The 20,154-nt window shown below is 43.7% G+C and overlaps 1 protein-coding gene across 4 annotated transcripts in view; it reads right to left on the reverse strand.

The window, feature by feature from the left end:
• The window catches only part of LOC126483972 (centromere protein I-like), a 393,190-nt gene that overhangs the window by 302,842 nt on the left and 70,194 nt on the right, over window positions 1-20,154 (reverse strand). For all 4 annotated transcript variants that reach the window (XM_050107290.1, XM_050107282.1, XM_050107275.1 and 1 more), the window contains exon 5: window positions 16,378-16,505. In XM_050107290.1, coding sequence (XP_049963247.1) covers window positions 16,378-16,505 — 128 coding nt within the window. The remainder of the gene's footprint in view (window positions 1-16,377; window positions 16,506-20,154) is intronic.

Consider the following 20,154-nt stretch of genomic DNA (forward strand, 5'->3'; position numbering starts at 1 on the left):
GTTGTTGCAGCAGCGGCGTAGGTCGACGTCGTTGCCACAGGATGGAGCCGCTCATACTTCCGTTTAGCCTCGGTGTAGATCAGGCGGTCCAGGGTCTTATATTCCATTATCTTTCGTTCCTTCTGAAATATCCTACAGTCCGGCGAGCAGGGGGAATGGTGTTCTCCGCAGTTAACACAGATGGGAGGCAGAGCACATGGAGTATTGGAGTGCGAAGGAAGTCCACAATCTCGACATGTGATGCCGGAAGTACAGCAAGATGACATGTGCCCGAACTTCCAGCATTGAAAACACCGCATCGGAGGAGGGATATGTGGCTTCACATCACAGCGGTAAACCATCACCTTGACCTTTTCAGGTAAAACATCACCTTTGAAGACCAAGATGAAGGCACCGGTGGCTACCTGATTATCCCTCGGACCCCGACGGACGCGCCGGACGAAGTGAACACCTCATCGTTCTAGATTGGCGCGTAGTTCATCGTCGGACTGCAGAAGAAGATCCCTGTGGAATATAATACCCTGGACCATGTTTAAACGCTTATGGGGAGTGATGGTGATGGAAACATCCCCCAACTTGTCGCAAGTGAGCAACCTCCGTGACTGCGCAGAGGATGCTGTTTTGATGAGAACTGACCCAGAGCGCATTTTGGACAAGCCCTTCACATCCCCGAACTTGTCCTCTAAATGCTCCACAAAAAACTGGGGCTTGGTCGACATAAATGATTAACCATCAACTCGCGTACACACGAGGTACCGGGGTGAATAATCTCCACTGCCTTCTTTGGACAAACGTTCCTCCCATGGAGTGGCCAGGGAGGGAAATGATCTCTGATCAAATTTCTTTCCATTGAGGTTAGACCTCGATCGCTTAGAGACTGCTGGTGGAGGCCCACCAGCGAGAGATGATGTACCACGCTTCATTGTGGGTCATTCGCCCTGATGCCACCCACTTCGACCAGGGGCTCTCCCCACGGGCACCACCCAGCCGCAGCAAAGACCACCTGGCAGGATGGCCTTTGCCGGGAGTCCCGGTGCCCCAAAGGGATAGGCATCTACTCCTCGGCATACGTGGGGAGGTAGCAGCTCAGGTATCAGCAGTGCGATCCCTGTGTAGTCAGGGGGCTACCACCAGGAGGGTACATGATGACCCCACCACAACGGACTGGCTACCGTGCTGGTTGTCGGGTGTCGAAATATCCATGTACATCAGGAGGGCAAAGATGGAAGTGCACAATGGAGGGAATGTATGCTATCCGGAACACACTGCAGCGGATGTGGCCGGAAGCTCGATTTAAGTCCAACTCCATGAAAATATCAGGTGTGCCAGATCTTAGGGCAAGATGGATTTAAGATGCACCACGTAAGGTGTCCTTCCCCAAATGGTACGCACAAACGGAAAATTTGGAAAGGTAGTGGTCAAACCCCTTAGGGGTCATCACATTAAAGGCCGAAACAGATGAGACTCCTTTTAGTCGCCTCTTACGACAGGCAGGAATACCTATTCTTACCCCCGAACCCACAGGGGGGTTAGTGGATTATTAACTGGTTGCTATTCATTTCATTTTCTTTAGTATGGCCAAGTTCTTTTTATCATTTATGTAATTGGGGACTTATTAATTTTGGTTGATTGAGGATTATGGTTATAGGTTTCTTCTTCTTCTTCTTCTTCTTCTTCTTCTTCTTCTTCTTCCTTGAAGAAAAATCAGTTTGCTTTCATCTTACTGTTCATATTGTATTGCACAGCCAATCTATGTCGAAAAGTTTATCCGGCTCAGTTTTAACTATGTCTCACCATTCGATCTAGGGGAACACCACCCATCAATTCGCATTATCACCACATGAAAAAATTACACACAAGCATCAAGAACAAATATATAATAATAGCTCCCTGGAGGGAGGTGGGAAAAAAAGGGCAATAGTTAATTAACAACAGGAGGCAGAGGTTTGTTCTCGTACTAAAACATCATACTCTATTCCAAACTAGAATATTGTGAATGAGGAAGAAATCATCTATGTTATAGTTTATTGCATCATCATGATAGAAGTTATCTTCTCATTAAACCAGTTTATTGTCTGTCACCTTGTAACTTAACATACATCGATTTGAACCTATGGCGTCTTCTGGTATGACTCATTGGTTGCTAAGAAGTATTATAATCACCAAATTTATTTTAAATTCTCACTTCTGTTCTTCCTGGTTTCTTGACCAACATATACTAAAGGTACATGTATCTGTACAGGGATAAAAGTGTCTATCTGTTAAATGCTATTCGCACGTACTATGTTCCTATTACATTTCTTCATTAATCAAATTATTTACCACAGAAACAAGTAAATTTAAATGCCATGGAACGGCAAGATCTTTATACGATTTATAGTGTGCTGTGTACGTGTGTCCTTATCTGGAAAGGCAAGTGCTACTAGACACTACAAGCTCAGATTAATAATGGTAAAGAAATGAACCTGCACATTTATGATCTATTTCAGAGATTACTTTTTACAACAACTAATATATAAATTACTTTTCATTTTTCCCACATGATGCCGTGTAAGACAGGCAGTTATAATATCTGATATTTCTAGTTTACCTGTTAGGTACAAATAATGTCATGGGTATAAAATATAGTATACTTATTAGGGGAATTAATTGCTGTACATCATAAGCATAAAAATCCTTACTAGTATGTTATACACTGAAATTTAAAAATTTAGCATGACGATCTTTTTTAATATCTATATTTATCAATAAACAAGCAAACAAACAAACAAAAACAAATAAAAACTGGTTTTATCTTTGTAGAAAGACCTCACATTTTACCAATGAAGCTATCGAACACAGAACACAATGAGAAGACAGCTTTTGCCAAAATAATAATAATAATAATAAATGATAATTAATTAATTAATTAAATAAAATAAAAATTGAAAGGTTCATCCGCACTGCGTAACTTAAGCAACTATTAACTAAATGCAATACATTCATTTTAAATATTTTAAACTAAAAGAGCAGGCAGAAGAGAGAGAGAAATGAAGTTAGTAAAACTAAAGCATACTTTGACTACCAAAGGAAGGCCATTACAACTCTATTATTTTCTTTTTCTTCTGCAGGCAAAAATAAAAATAAATAAATAAATAAATAAACCCAATAAATAAATACATGATTATCATGGAGCAAGGAATTCACATCACGTATGAGAATCACTTCTTTTTTTTATGGTTTTAGGGCGCACAACTACAGTGGTCATTAGCACCCAGACTAAATTATGAAGGCACTGCGAGGTACAACGTTAAAACAGCAACTAAAAAGGACAACACTATAAAAGGCACATTGCCAGGCAAGGGATTAAAAGAAAACAGCATAATCAAATGTCCTTAGACAGGTTTGTCAAGTGGATAAAACAAAGAACGCGAGCAGCTGCTCCTGGGTCATACGCTAAAATTTCATCCAGATTACATGGCAGGCCAAGATCAATGCGCAGCGTATTAAAATTCAGACAGGAAGCTTATTTTCAGTAAGCGTAGACTAATCGGCATCCCACAGCGATAAAATGCAGTGACAAATGACCCTGCTAAAATCAGATGAAGGGACACAACATGAAGCTGTCCGAGGCTGGAGGACCGCAGCCTTGGCCGCGGCATCTGCAGCTTTGTTCCCAGGGATACCGACATGGCCAGAAACCCACATAAAGGTAACCGGAGAACCGTCGTCCGCCAGCTGCTGAAGAGAGCGTTGGAACCGGTGCACGAGAGGGTGAACTGGATACGGATCACTGAGGCTCTGGATGGCGCTCAGGGAATCAGAGCAGATGACATAAGCAGAATGTCGGTGGCAGCGGATGTAAGAACAGACTGATAGAGGGCAAATAGCTCAGCTGTGAAGACCAAACAATGGCCATGGAGCCGGTATTTGAAACTGCGTGCCCCGACAATAAAAGAACGCCCGACACCGTCATTGGTCTTAGAGCCATCTGTATAAATGAAGACCGTCTTAATGAACTGCAAACGAAATTCGACAAACCGCGAGCGGTATACCGAAGCTGGGGTAACCTCCTTTGGGAGTGAGCTGAGGTCAAGGTGAATGTGAACCTGAGCCTGGAGCCAAGGTGGATTTTGGCTCTCGCCCACTCTAAAGGCTGCAGGGAGTGGAAAATCAAGTTGCTGAAGGAGGCAACGAAAGCGAACTCCAGTAGGTAGCAGGGCAGATATGTACAACCCTTATTGACGGTCGAGAAAGTCGTCAAAAAAGGAACGATAAGACGGGTGGTCGGGCATTGATAATACCCAACAGGCATACCGACAAAGCAGTACATCGCGCCGGTAGGTTAGTGGCAATTCACCGGCTTCAGCATAAAGGCTCTCGATGGGACTAGTATAGAATGCTCCAATCGCAAGACGTAACCCCCAATGTTGTATAGAGTTGAGGCGGCGTAAGATGCACGGCCGTGCAGAGGACTATACAAAGCTCCCATAATCCAGCTTTGAGCGGACGATCAACCAACATAGGCAAAGAAGAACGGTTCGATCCACTCCCCACGACATACCGCTGAGAACACGGAGGACATTTAGGGAACGGGTACAACAGGCAGCCAAATATGACACATGTGGAGACCAGCTAAGTTTCCTGTCAAATGTAAGACCTAAAAATGTTGTCTCCACAAATGGGAGAGCAACGGGACTGAGATGTAAGGATGGTCAGAGAAACTCTTTGTAGCGCCAGAGGTTAATACAGACAGTCTTCTCGACAGAAAAATGGAAGCCATTGGTGACACTCCAGGAGTAAAGACGGTCAAGACAATGCTGAAGACAGCGCTCCAGGAAACATGTACACTGCACGCTGCAGTAGATGGTAAAATCGTCCACGAAAAGGGAGCCTGATACATCAGCTGGGAGGCAATCCATTATTGGATTGATCGCTATGGCGAAGAGAGCAACGCTCAAAACTGAGCCCTGTGGCACCCCATTCTTCTGACGAAAGGCATCGGACAGGACAGAACCCACACGTACCCTGAACTTTCGATCCGTTAAAAATGCACGAATAAAAAGAGGGAGGTGACCGCGAAGGCCCCATGTATGCATGGTGCGGAGAATGCCCGCCCTCCGACAGGTGTCGTAAGCCTTCTCCAAATCAAAGAACACAGCCATTGTCTGGCGCTTCCGCAAGAAGTTATTCATAATGAAGGTCGACAAGGTAACCAGATGGTCAACAGCAGAGCAGCGACTACGAAATCCACATTTTACATTGGTAAGTAGGCATCGAGATTCGAGCAGCCAAACCAAACGAGAGTTAACCATTCGTTCCATCACCTTACAGACACAGCTGGTAAGGGAAATGGGTTGATAACTGGAAGGCAAGTGCTTGTCCTTCCCCAGCTTAGGAATCGGGACAACAATAGATTCGCACCAGCATGTGGGAATATGACCCTCAATCCAGATGCAATTATAAGTACAAAGAAGAAAACCTTTACTCGCAGGCGAAAGGTTCTTCAGCGTCTGAATATGAATAGAATCAGGCCCCGGAGCGGAGGACCGTGACCGGGCAAGTGCACTTTCGAGTTCTCGCATGGTGAATGAGGCATTATAACTTTCATGATTCGAGGAGCGGAAGTTAGGTGGCCTTGCCTCCTCTGCCTGTTTTCGGGGGAGGAAGGCAGTGTGGTAACGAGCGGAGCTCCCTGCCGCCGTTGGATAAGCAGCTGAGCAGCAAGTCGTATACTCCTAGCTCACTCATTTGTTACATAGTTTAATTCTTGATTTCTTTGCGTGTTTTTGGTACTTGCATTGTTTAATTCATAAATTTCGGGCGTATTATAGTATTTGAGAGTGTAGCATCACGTTTTAGTACCTGAATAGTGTAAATTCGCGTAGTCTCCTTCCGCCGCCGAGCAGTGTCAGCAGTGCGCAAGTAGCGGCATTACTGCATTTACTAGGCAATCTTGTATTTTAATAACCGTTTAAATTTTGTTGATTTGTTTGCGCTCTGTAGATTAGTTCAGACGTTATTTGCAAAACAGTTTTTAACATGGATAGGGACTGCAACTGCTGTGTTCGGATGCAGGCTGAGTTGGCATCCCTTCGCTCCCAGCTTCAGGCAGTGTTGGCTTCGGTCACACAGCTTGAGGCTGTTGCCAATGGGCATCACTGTGGGGGTCCGGATGGGGGTTTGTCGGGGACGGCCAGCTCGTCCCACGCATCCCCTGATCGGACTACGACTGTGGTTGCCCGGGATACTGCCCGCATTGAGGCTGATCCCTCACCTGTGGTAGAGTGGGAGGTCGTCTCAAGGTGTGGCAGGGGGCGAAAGACATTCCGGAGGGCTGAACGGAAAGCCTCTCCAGTTTGTCTGACGAACCGGTTTCAGGCTCTGTCTCAGGCTGATAGTGATCTTCGGGCTGACATGGCTGCTTGTCCTGTTCCAGAGGTTGCCCCTCAGTCTGCAAGATCCGGGCAGTCGCAGAGGGTGGGCTTACTGGTAGTTGGGAGCTCCAACGTCAGGCGCGTAATGGGGCCCCTTAGGGATATGGCAGCAAGAGAGGGGAAGAAAACCAATGTGCACTCCGTGTGCATACCGGAGGGAGTCATTCCAGATGTGGAAAGGGTCCTTCCGGATGCCATGAAGGGTACAGGGTGCACCCATCTGCAGGTGGTCGCTCATGTCGGCACCAATGATGTGTGTCGCTATGGATCGGAGGAAACCCTCTCTGGCTTCCGGCGGCTATCTGATTTGGTGAAGACTGCCAGTCTCGCTAGCGGGATGAAAGCAGAGCTCACCATCTGCAGCATTGTCGACAGGACTGACTGCGGACGTTTGGTACAGAGCCGAGTGGAGGGTCTGAATCAGAGGCTGAGACGGTTCTGCGACCGTGTGGGCTGCAGATTCCTCGACTTGCGCCATAGGGTGGTGGGGTTTCGGGTTCCGCTGGATAGGTCAGGAGTCCACTACACGCAACAAGCGGCTACATGGGTAGCAGGGGTTGTATGGCGTGGGCTGGGCGGTTTTTTAGGTTAGATGGCCTTGGGCAAGTACAGAAAGGGCAACGGCCTCAACGGGTGCGGGGCAAAGTCAGGACATGCGGGGACCAAGCAGCAATCGGTATTGTAATTGTCAACTGTCGAAGCTGCGTTGGTAAAGTACCAGAACTTCAAGCGCTGATAAAAAGCACCGAAGCTGAAATCGTTATAGGTACAGAAAGCTGGCTTAAGCCAGAGATAAATTCTGCCGAAATTTTTACAAAGGTACAGACGGTGTTTAGAAAGGATAGATTGCATGCAACCGGTGGTGGAGTGTTCGTTGCTGTTAGTAGTAGTTTATCCTGTAGTGAAGTAGAAGTGGATAGTTCCTGTGAATTATTATGGGTGGAGGTTACACTCAACAACCGAACTAGGTTAATAATTGGCTCCTTTTACCGACCTCCCAACTCAGCAGCATTAGTGGCAGAACAACTGAGAGAAAATTTGTAATACATTTCACATAAATTTTCTCAGCATGTTATAGTCTTAGGTGGAGATTTCAATTTACCAGATATAGACTGGGACACTCAGATGTTTAGGACGGGTGGTAGGGACAGAGCATCGAGTGACATTATACTGAGTGCACTATCCGAAAATTACCTCGAGCAATTAAACAGAGAACCGACTCGTGGAGATAACATCTTGGACCTACTGATAACAAACAGACCCGAACTTTTCGACTCTGTATGTACAGAACAGGGAATCAGTGATCATAAGGCCATTGCAGCATCCCTGAATATGGAAGTTAATAGGAATATAAAAAAAGGGAGGAAGGTTTATCTGTTTAGCAAGAGCAATAGAAGGCAGATTTCAGACTACCTAACAGATCAAAACGAAAATTTCTGTTCCGACACTGACAATGTTGAGTGTTTATGGAAAAAGTTCAAGGCAATTGTAAACTGCGTTTTAGACAGGTACATGCCGAGTAAAACTGTGAGGACGGGAAAAACCCACCGTGGTACAACAACAAAGTTAGGAAACTACTGCGAAAGCAAAGAGAGCTCCACTCCAAGTTTAAACGCAGCCAAAACCTCTCAGACAAACAGAAGCTAAACGATGTCAAAGTTAGCGTAAGGAGGGCTATGCGTGAAGCGTTCAGTGAATTCGAAAGTAAAATTCTATGTACCGACTTGACAGAAAATCCTAGGAAGTTCTGGTCTTACGTTAAATCAGTAAGTGGCTCGAAACAGCATATCCAGACACTACGGGATGATGATGGCATTGAAACAGAGGATGAAACGCGTAAAGCTGAAATACTAAACACCTTTTTCCAAAGCTGTTTCACAGAGGAAGACCGCACTGCAGTTCCTTCTCTAAATCCTTGCACAAACGAAAAAATGGCTGACATCGAAATAAGTGTCCAAGGAATCGAAAAGCAACTGGAATCACTCAATAGAGGAAAGTCCACTGGACCTGACGGGATACCAATTCGATTCTACACAGAGTACGCGAAAGAACTTGCCCCCCTTCTAACAGCCATGTACCGCAAGTCTCTAGAGGCGGAAGGTTCCAAATGATTGGAAAAGAGCACAGGTAGTCCCAGTCTTAAAGAAGGGTCGTCGAGCAGATGCGCAAAAATATAGACCTATATCCCTGACGTCGATCTGTTGTAGAATTTTAGAACATGTTTTTTGCTCGAGTATCATGACGTTTTTGGAAACCCAGAATCTACTATGTAGGAATCAACATGGATTCTGGAAACAGCGATCGTGTGAGACCCAACTCGTTTTATTTGTTCATGAGACCCAGAAAATATTAGATACAGGCTCCCAGGTAGATGCTATTTTTCTTGACTTCCGGAAGGCGTTCGATACAGTTCCGCACTGTCGCCTGATAAACAAAGTAAGAGCCTACGGAATATCAGACCAGCTGTGTGGCTGGATTGAAGAGTTTTTAGCAAACAGAACACAGCATGTTGTTATCAATGGAGAGACGTCTACAGACGTTAAAGTAACCTCTGGCGTGCCACAGGGGAGTGTTATGGGACCATTGCTTTTCACAATATATATATATGACCTAGTAGATAGTGTTGGAAGTTCCATGCGGCTTTTCCCAGATGATGCTGTAGTATACAGAGAAGTTGCAGCATTAGAAAATTGTAGTGAAATGCAGGAAGATCTGCAGCAGATAGGCACTTGGTGCAGGGAGTGGCAACTGACCCTTAACATAGAAAAATGTAATGTATTGCGAATACATAGAAAGAAGGATCCTTTATTGTATGATTATATGATAGCGGAACAAACACTGGTAGCAGTTACTTCTGTAAAATATCTGGGAGTATGCGTGCGGAACGATTTGAAGTGGAATGATCATATAAAATTAATTGTTGGTAAGGCGGGTACCAGGTTGAGATTCATTGGGAGAGTGCTTAGAAAATGTAGTCCATCAACAAAGGAGGTGGCTTACAAAACACTCGTTCGACCTATACTTGAGTATTGCTCATCAGTGTGGGATCCGTACCAGATCGGTCTGACGGAGGAGATAGAGAAGATCCAAAGAAGAGCGGCGCGTTTCGTCACAGGGTTATTTGGTAACCGTGATAGCGTTACAGAGATGTTTAATAAACTCAAGTGGCAGACTCTGCAAGAGAGGCGCTCTGCATCGCGGTGTAGCTTGCTCGCCAGGTTTCGAGAGGGTGCGTTTCTGGATGAGGTATCGAATATATTGCTTCCCCCTACTTATACCTCCCGAGGAGATCACGAATGTAAAATTAGAGAGATTAGAGCGCGCACAGAGGCTTTCAGACAGTCGTTCTTCCCGCGAACCATACGCGACTGGAACAGGAAAGGGAGGTAATGACAGTGGCACGTAAAGTGCCATCCGCCACACACCGTTGGGTGGCTTGCGGAGTATAAATGTAGATGTAGATGTAGCTCGAAACCTCTGCGAAAAATCGGCCAAAGGCATTGGAGACATCCTCAGGGGCCACAAGGACATCATTCGCGACCTTCAAGCCAGAAACTGGTGAGTGGACTTTAGTGCCAGATAGCCGGCGCAGGCTATCCCAGACAACAGAAGGAGTAAAACTGTTGAAGGAGCTTGTGAAAGCAGCCCAGCTGGTTTTCTTGATTTCTTTAATAACATGACAACACTCCGCACGTAAAAGTTTACAATTAATACAATTCGCCATCGTAGGGTGGCGTTTAAAAGTGCGTAAAGCACATCGACGAGCACGTATAGCATCTCTACATGCTGCAGTCCACCAGGGGACCGGTACGCGACATGGAGAAGAAGTAGTATGAGGGATGGAATATTCAGCAGCAGTGAGAATGACTTCCGTGAGGTGTGCGACCTGACTATCGCAGCTTGCGAAGTTTTGATCCTGAAATGTCACCATGGAAGAGAAGAGCCCCCAGTCTGCTTTGGAGATGTTCCAACTAGTGGAGCATGCAGATGGGGTATGATGCAGGAGATGGATAACACAAGGGAAGTGGTCGCTCGAATACATATAAGAAAGAGCGTACCACTCAAACCGACGTGCAAGTTGGGTAACACATATAGAGAGGTCTAAATGGGAATAGGTGTGAGTTGTGTCCGAAAGAAAAGTAGGGGCTCCAGTATTGAGGCAGACAAGATTGAGGTGATTGAAAAGGTCTGCTAACAGGGAGCCTCTCGGGCAGGATGCTGGAGAGCCCCAAAGGGGATGGTGGGTATTGAAGTCTCCAGTCAACAAAAGTGGTGCAGGTAGCTGAGCAATAATTTGCATCACGTCTGGCCTAGTAATGGCAGACGACGATGGAGTGTAAACAGTAGAAATGGAAAATGTGAACGTGGGGAGAGTAATTCGGACAGCAACTACCTGCAGATCGGTGTGCAATGTGATGGGATCGTAGTAGATATCATCCTGGACCAGCAACATAACACCTCCATGAGCCAGAATTCCTGCCACAGGGGGTAGGTCAAAATGCACAGAGGTATAGTGTGCCAAGTCAATACAAGCGCATGGGCGTAGCTTCGTTTCCTGGAGAGCTACGATGAGCGGACAGTGCAAGCGTAGCAGCAACTGTAAGTCCTCTCGGTTGGAGTGAATGCCGTGAATATGCCATCGTGAGAAGAAAAAGGAGAAGCAAGAAGGGGTCACCTTGAAGGCCGCTGAGGGACTGGCTTCGAGCGAGCACTGCTGCCGCTATCAATAGGCAGAGAGTCATCGTCCATTTTTTCAATAGGTTCATCGGCCACCATGTTAAGATGGTCGGGAGGGGGAGCTTCCTCCGCCGGTGAACGGCCAGATGTTCGGCTACCAGCGGTGCGGCCAGGCGAAATGGATGACAGCCTGGGGCAGCAACCGCTGGGTGGCGCAGGTGGCGGAGAAGGAGAACTTTTCTTCCTATGAGCCTTCTTGGAAGGTCGTTTAGTCGAAGTACTGGTCGATGGCTGGGGGTTCGGGATATGTAAGAAGTCTTCACTGGACAGTTTCTTCTTGAAGGCCCGTGCATCTGACTTCTGAGTCTTAGTCTTGGCAGAAGCTGATGAAGGTGCTTGTGTCTTAGGGGTGAGGGGAGGAAGAGGAGACGTTGACTGGGCGATCTTAGCACTGGCCAAATGGATGACCGTAGCGCTAAAGGTCAGATCGCATGTCTACGTCGATACCTCCCTGGTAGGCCGAGGAGAGGCAAGAAAGGTACTGTATTTCCCTGCTGGGAGCAGCGTGGGCTTCCTACTAGCAAAAAGCTTGAGAGCAGCCGAGGTGGACACTTTCTCTTTGACCCCAATTTCCTGTATACAGCGTTCATCCTTGTAGATGGTACAGTCGTGAGAGGACACCGCATGGTCATCCTGATAGTTCATGCAATGAGGAGACGCATGTGGACAGTCACCCTCATGGGCGTCCCTGCCACAAGTGACGCATTTAGCCGCATTAGAACAAGACTGGCGGGTGTAGTTAAAACCCCGACACTGGTAGCAGCGCGTAGGTGTCCGGACATAGGGGCGAACAGAAATAACCTCAAAGCCCGCTTTCATGCGTTACGGCAGCTGAACACTATCAAAGGTCAAGAAAATTGTCCAGGTCGGTACAAGGTCATTGTCAACCTTTTTCATGACCCTATGGACAGCCGTCACGCCCTGCTCAGCGAGGAAAGACTGAATCTCCTTGTCAGTCAATCCGTCGAGTGATCTAGTAAATACCACACCACGCGACGAATTCGAAGTGCGGTGAGCCTCCACCCGGACAGGGAGCGTGTACACGAGTGTGGCCTGTAGGAGTTTTTGTGCCTGAAAGGCGCTCTCAGTTTCCAACAAGGTACTGTTATGCATCCTGGTACAAGACTTGACAGGTCCGGCTATGGCATCTACGCCCTTCTGAATAAGGAAAGGGTTGACAGATGAAAAATCCTTTCCGTCCTCAGATCTAGAAACTACGACGAACTTTGGGGCAGGCGGTAGTACTTTTGTCACTGGTGGCTGGTCAAGTTTCCGTTTTTGGGCAGAAGTCGAGAGAGAAGAAGAAGAGAAATCCATTGCGGATGAATCCCCCATGATTGCCAGCGTCTCCGATGGTGCGCTCCTTCCTTGTGAGGACACTCTCAGAGGGCGCTCCCGCCTTACGTGAATGTTTACACCTCAGGTCACACCTCCCAAGAAATGGACGGAGGGGCCAATCGGAACGGTCGGAAGGTGTCAGCTCGGGCAATCACCGCTCCCCGGGCCAGGCCTTACCAGGGGGTACACACGGGCCCTATTTGTCTACTCAGAGCGGGGAATTACACTTTACCCCGTCACTGGCTACACGTGCGAACGCGTGGGTCGGCCTTCAGGCCCACACAAGGAGGAAAGAAGAATAGGAAAAAAAAGGAGAGGGAGGGAGAGAAAGGACAGACTGTCTCAAACGCCGAGGCGGAGACCATAGGGTGGACAAGAAGGCTAGGGAAAAAGGAAGGAAGACAGTGGGAGAAGGAGAAGGACAAAGAAAGGAAACAAACAAAGGAAGGAAGAAACCGGAATAAGCGAAAAACCAAAATGACCACAAATGTAAGTCGTTGAACCGGCCGTCCCCGGACGCAGGCACAAACCATCCCCTTGACGGAGAGGGTCTCCTTTTGGTCGCTTCTTACGACAGGCAGGAATACCTCGGGCCTATTCTTACCCCGGACCCGCAGGGGGCGAAAATCACTTGGTATGGCTGGCAACTCAGTTAAAGCCCATATCTGAAACTGAATGTGAGTGGATGCCACAGGTCCAAGCAGAAGTAAGGAGAATGTACCTATAAAACACACACACACACACACACACACACACACACACACACACATTCTCATAAAATATAACACTAAACATCAAACCACAATATTTCAGAACTAGAAGTCTCCTACCACCAGCCACTATAAAGAAAGACAGAAAGAAATCAATTCATTCATGTGTTTGCATCAACAGGTCTACATCACGATGAGGTAGAAACCCTTTACAAAGAGTTGCAGAAGCTGATAAACAAAAACAAATCACACTAAAAGATGGCAAAAGGGTATTCTAATTCACAAGTAGAACAACACCAAAGAAAAATAATTCAGTGGAGAATTTTGGATATTATAGCAGAGACAACACAAGTCATGCATTAGGTGTTGTTTCTTAACATATTCAGAAAAAAAGCAAAATGAAAACAGATGACAATTACTAAATGGATGTTGTTGTTGTGGTCTTCAGTCCATAGACTGGTTTGATGCAGCTCTCCAAGCTACTCTACCCTGCACGAGCTTCTTCATCTCTGAGTAACTACTGCAACCTAAATTCTTCTGAATCTGCTTAGTATATTCATCTCTTGGTCTCCCTCTACGATTCTTACACTCCGCGCTTCCCTCCAATACTAAATTGGTGATCCCTTGATGCCTCAGAATGTGTTCTACCAATCGATCCCTTCTTCTAGTCAAGTTGTGCCACAAATTCTTCTTCTCCCCAATTCTATTCAGTACCTCCTCATTAGTTACATGATCTACCCATCTAATCTTCAGCAATCTTCTGTAGCACATTTTGAAAGCTTCTATTCTCTTCTTGTCTAAACTACTTATTGTCCATGTTTCACTTCCATACATTGCAACACCCCATACAAATACTTTCAGAAAAGACTTCCTGACACTTAAATCTATACACAATCTTAACAAATTTCTCTTCTTCAGAAATGCTTTCCTTGCTATAGCCATCTAAATTTTATATCCTCTCTACTTCGACCATCATCAGTTATTTTGCTCTCCAAATAACAAAACTTGTCTACTACTTTAAATGTCTGATTTCCTAATCTGATTCCCCCAGTATCGCCTGATTTAATTCAATTACATTCCATTATCCTTACTTAGCTTTTGTTGATGTTCATCTTATATTCTCCTTTCAAGACACTGTCCATTCCATTCAACTACTCTTCCAGGTCCTTTGCCGTCTCTGATACAATTACGATGTCATCAGCAAACCTCAAGGTTTTTATTTCTTCTCCATGGATTTTAATTCGTACTCCAAATTTTTCTTTTGTTTCCTTTGCTGCTTGCTCAATATCCAGATTGAACAACATCGGGGATAGGCTACAACCCTGACTTACTCCCTTCTCAACCACTGCTTGCCTTTCATGCCCCTTGACTCATAACTGCCATTTGGTTTTTGTACAAATTGTAAATAGTCTTTCGCTCCCTGTATTTTACCCCTGCTACCTTCAGAATTTTAAAGAGAGTTTTAAAGGGAGAGTATGGATATGGACATGAAATCACTATATTTGATCAAACAAAACAGAAATTTTAGAGAATACAACAATTTTTAATCACTTTAGAAACACGTGTGGCGCTAGATACAAAGCTAGGAGGAAACGCATCAGGCAGGACATCACAAATACACACTATGACTCTTCAATTCTTTAAAGTTTGGGCAGGAATACCAGGTCAAATTAAGCACCAGTTCAGTGCCATGGAAAAGGGAGGTTATTTGGATACAGACAACAGGGATAATTATTTAACATAGGAACTTAGGCAAATAGAAAAAGATGTTGCAGGCATAAAAAAGTGGAAGAAAAGCAAATCTCAAATAGTCCAAATCAACTGATTAAGAGATTATGAGTTTCAAGAAAACAGCTAAAGGAATACGACCAAATTTGCTAAATTAAATAAAACTGGATATTTAAGTGGATACAGCACAATGTACCAATTTGTAAGTCATGAACTAAACATAGATTGGAGCACAAAATAAAAGTTACCACTTCACCTGAGATTCACAGATTCTGAGAAAGTTTTAGCCAAGGTTTCAAATAAATTTCTAGTAACAACCTTAGAGAAACAAGATATCAATTAAATCTGCCTCAAGATACTGAGGAATAAATATCTCAATGCCAAACCTTAAGTGAGTCTTCATCAGGATAGTGAGGAAATCACAAGTGAGATAAGTCTAGCCTAGAAGATTGCACTTGGCTCACAGTTGTTCATAGAATAAGTGTGTAGATGTAGTACAGACAAATGTCAACAACTGATGGAAGAACATAATAGAGATATCCTGGGATAGAGTAATCTTTGAAATAAATTATAACAATACTAAACTCATGAATAACCCACATATACAACGCAGAATGGAAAATGATACAAATTAACAATGAAGTTCCATGAAAAGTTGAGTTCTTGTTTTTAGAGCAATGGGAGATGACAAGGTGGATACTAACATAAATAAGCAGAAAAGTAAAAAATGGCCTGGAGACCTTTTGGAAAATTAAATATAGGTTTCAAAACTAAACTTCTGATGATCCTGAAAAGTAAAGGTTATAATCAGTGCGTATTATCAGTTTTTATTTAAATACTGAGACCACTTAAAGGCTGAGGGTCACTGAACATTCAGTTAAGAGATGCACTACTAAAATAAACAAATGGCTCTGGGACCACACTGGAGAGGAAGACATAATTACAACTGTATTGAAAACATAACAGGGATGGATAGGACACAGTCAAGTAAACAGATGGTAGACAGACCGAGGAAGCTGTTTCCCAAATGCCAAGAGATAAGAAAGGACCAAATCAATAACCTATGGAAACACCAGGAACAAAACGGGTGTTTAAAACAGTGCATGGAGGAGACCTTCATCCAGTGGTGAATGTCAGATGGATAATGAAGAAGTCAATATTAACAGCAGATTATTGCTGTATTCCACATTGGTTCTGACATCTAATGCTCTGCGTATCAGTATTATCTAACACGGCACACATTTTTCTAGGTATCAAATGTTTGAAACCTGTACAAAACTGGTTTAGAAAGCTAGGACGAAAAAAGCAAAGACTGTAGAGAGATAACTAACTTCTAGGCTGAAGAAGCTAAAGCATACCTTTCTGTACAGAAGCTTCATTACCCAGGCAACAAATTATTGTCACATGTTATTAAAGCTAGCTTTAATTTTTACACCAAAGTAACTTACCCAAGTAAAGCTTCGATGTGGTGTGCTCGTGGCTGTTTGAGCCGGCTGCTCAATAATCTTACAACCCTCACTCTTGTGATGTCATCTGGTGTAGTCAACAGATATATAATTTTAGAAGCCCACCGTGCCTGGTGAAAATAATTTGTGCAGTTTATACTTTATTTAACATTAATAATTAGCTAGTAATAATAATGCTTAGACCCAAAAATGAAAAAAAAAAAAAGATTACTAATGTCTATGATTAACTACCCATCACAGTCAGCATACTTTCACAAAGAAGAATGTCTCTAAAAATAGTCTCAGTATGTTAGAATAAAGCAGTCTAATATTTTGAGAGAGGACAGCATGGACTGAAGCAAGAATAAATGCGTGAAAGCCACTGATGTTACATAATGCACACTTTGATTGCCACAGATAGAGTGTTTTATGTTCCTAATGTAGTTTTCATTATGTTGGTAAATGTTGCACAAGAAGGACGTGAAGTATAATTTATACGTGTGGAAGAGTTCCGTTTGTACACCATTTTAAAGTAGTTTTGATCAAATAGATAAACAGTAATACTGTACCATCATAGATAACTTATTTTCAATTGAAATTCACTGAAAGTATGTTAATGTTTACGATATGAAGTCTACTCCTAAGTCTGCTCCTTCCTTTTAAACAAGTGTCAACCACTCCAAATGGCAGATGTGTTTTATTGGACCTCTACAATATTATTAGTTTAGAATGGAATAAACCGATGCTACACTGTTCATCTGCATGTTAGTGTAGAATGTGTCACTAAATAAGCTAAGTGTAAAATCAGTGCATTTTGCGCGTTTATTTACATATACAAGCCACCTTCCAGTTATTCCTTTATGCGAGACACTGTGCATCATATTACCTTCAAAATTCAAGATGCATTTTCCATATGAAGTGGACCAATCATAGGAATAATCCCAACAAGAAAAGCTCCAACTAGAATGAAATTCTGCACAGATGAAGCATGCACAATAAAACTAATCTGTGCAAAATCCAAGCTACAACTTACAAAAAATAAAAAAAGTCATTGAACTACACAACAGTTTTTGCCAAATTTAAGAGGGCTTTAAAGCGAAACCAGTAGCACTTCAAAAGAGATATTTGGATCAAATGCGCATATTTTTATGCTCTGCACATTATTAATATTTCAAGGTTGTATCAGTCACTATTTTAGTGCTACATGGCATCAACATTGGGGAAAAACCAGTTGCAACAATCTAGCAATCATTTTTGTGACTGCAATAATTCATGATCAAACAAAGTGTGTCGACTGGTCTTTAGTGTTCCATAAAGACATTACATGTTATCAATTCTAATTATATGAACCATTACTTGTAGGTGTTCTATAAGTTACGAAGGCTGTTCACCTTTACTCATCCTCATAATTTTGATGGACCCTCTCAAAGTAGTCTCCCGTGAGTGTGATGCACTTTTCCTCCCAGCATTTCTGCCAGTTATCAAAAACATGCTGGAAAACATTTCTGAGAGGTCCTTCAAAATTGCCTCCGAGGCCTTCACTACTGCTTCTGATGATTGATAATGTCTCCCACGAAGACGTTTCTTCACGTTAGGGAATAGAAAAAAGTCACATGGAGCTAAATCCAGACTACAGGGAGGGTGAGGGATGCCCTTCATGTTGATTTTTGTAAGATATTCAGCAACAACATTGGCAATATGCGGCCGCACATTATCATGGTGTAGCACCCATCCTGCTTTATGGAAATGTAGTCTTTTGCACCTGATATGAACTTGCAATGTTTTCAGGACATCCCTGTAATATCGTCCAGTTAGTGATGTGTGTGCATTTACAACATGCTGATAAGCCATTCCATGAATACCAAAGAACGAGATAACCACAACTTTCCCAGCAGAAGCAACCACTTTTGCTTTTTAGCGGTTGGCGATGAAGGAGATTTCCACACTGAGCTTTGCTGTTTGCTCTCAGGATCAAAATGATGTAGTGAAGTTTCATCAGCAATGATTACATTTGAAAGAAACTCCAGATCTTCCTCTAACATCAACTTTAACTGCACGCAGACTGGTACCCTAATGTCCTTTTGTTCGGAAATCAACAGTCTTCGAATCCATCGCGCACAAACATGTGTCGTGTAATTTTTATGTCACCAATGTGTGGGTGGCACCCAACGAAATGTTCAATATTTTAGAAAGTGATGTTAAGGTAATTTGTCGATCCTCTCTCACAATGACAGCAGCAGTTTTGCTGTTTTCTTCCGTAAGAGCAGTAACTTGAGAACCGGGTCCACCATCCTTTGAAATTGATTGTCTCCCCTCTTTATACACTTTAAACCACCTTCAACCTGCTGTAGGGAAGAACACACTCTCCATAGGCCTCCCGTAACAATGTATAGGCCCCAGCTGAAGATTTGTTGAGACAAAAGCAGAATTTCAAAGCCGCATGTTGTTCCTCACTTGTTACCTCCATGCAGTGGTAGGCGATACTGAGCTTGTCCCACCTTGTCCGCCTCTGACAGGCGGGAACCAGTAGTCCCAACAATGAAACTACTACAGCGTGTTTGTTGCACATTAAGCTAACAGAATATCGTAAGATTAAATTTTAGCACAAGAAATTATGACATAAAAAAATTATGATCATTCTTTATTGAGCAGCCCTCGTATTAATAAATAGAACCCCTACAAAAAAAAATTTGCATCAAATTTGTGCATAGTTTGATGTCAAACATTATTACCTCCTACTTTCTTCAGTTTTGTATTCCTAGAAAGAGCAGGTGATTTTTACTAGGAAAGATTACTTGTTCTGGAGGTCATCCAGACAAGGTTTACACAATGAGATTGAAAATACTACTGTCAAACATTTCAAGACAGTATATCTAAAAAGAAAGATGATGTGACTTACCATACAAAAGCGCTGGCACGTCGATAGACACACAAACAAACACAAACATACACACAAAATTCTAGCTTTCGCAACCAACGGTTGCCTCGTCAGGAAAGAGGGAAGGAGAGGGAAAGACGAAAGGATTTGGGTTTTAAGGGAAAGGGTAAGGAGTCATTCCAATCCCGGGAGCGGAAAGACTTACCTTAAGGGGAAAAAAGGACGGGTACACACACACACACACACACACACACACACACACATATCCATCCACACATATACAGACACAAGCAGACGTTTGTAAAGGCTCATACCTCACCTGTCTTTCAACAACATCTTTGCCTCTGTACTTCCACCTCGACAGACATCTCTACCCAAACTCTTTGCCTTTACAAATGTCTGCTTGTGTCTGTATATGTGTGGATGGATATGTGTGTGTGTGTGTGTGTGTGTGTGTGTGTGTGTGTGTGTGTGTGTGTGTGTGTGTGTGTGTGTGTGTGTGTGTGCGCGCGAGTGTATACCCATCCTTTTTTCCCCCTAAGGTAAGTCTTTCCGCTCCCGGGATTGGAATGACTTCTTACCCTCTCCCTTAAAACCCAAATCCTTTCGTCTTTCCCTCTCCTTCCCTCTTTCCTGACGAGGCAACCGTTGGTTGCGAAAGCTAGAATTTTGTGTGTATGTTTGTGTTTGTTTGTGTGTCTATCGACGTGCCAGCGCTTTCGTATGGTAAGTCACATCATCTTTCTTTTTAGATATATTTTTTCCCCCCCACGTGGAATGTTTCCTTCTATTATATTCATTTCAAGACAGTAGTTATATTTAATGTTTGATACATCTTTTGTTATTTATAGGTGCTGTAATTTCTATATTTGCTAATGCTTTTGTTTTTTATCATTTAACTG

The sequence above is a fragment of the Schistocerca serialis genome, chromosome 1 (assembly GCF_023864345.2).
Source record: "Schistocerca serialis cubense isolate TAMUIC-IGC-003099 chromosome 1, iqSchSeri2.2, whole genome shotgun sequence".
NCBI classification, from domain to species: Eukaryota; Metazoa; Arthropoda; class Insecta; order Orthoptera; family Acrididae; genus Schistocerca; species Schistocerca serialis.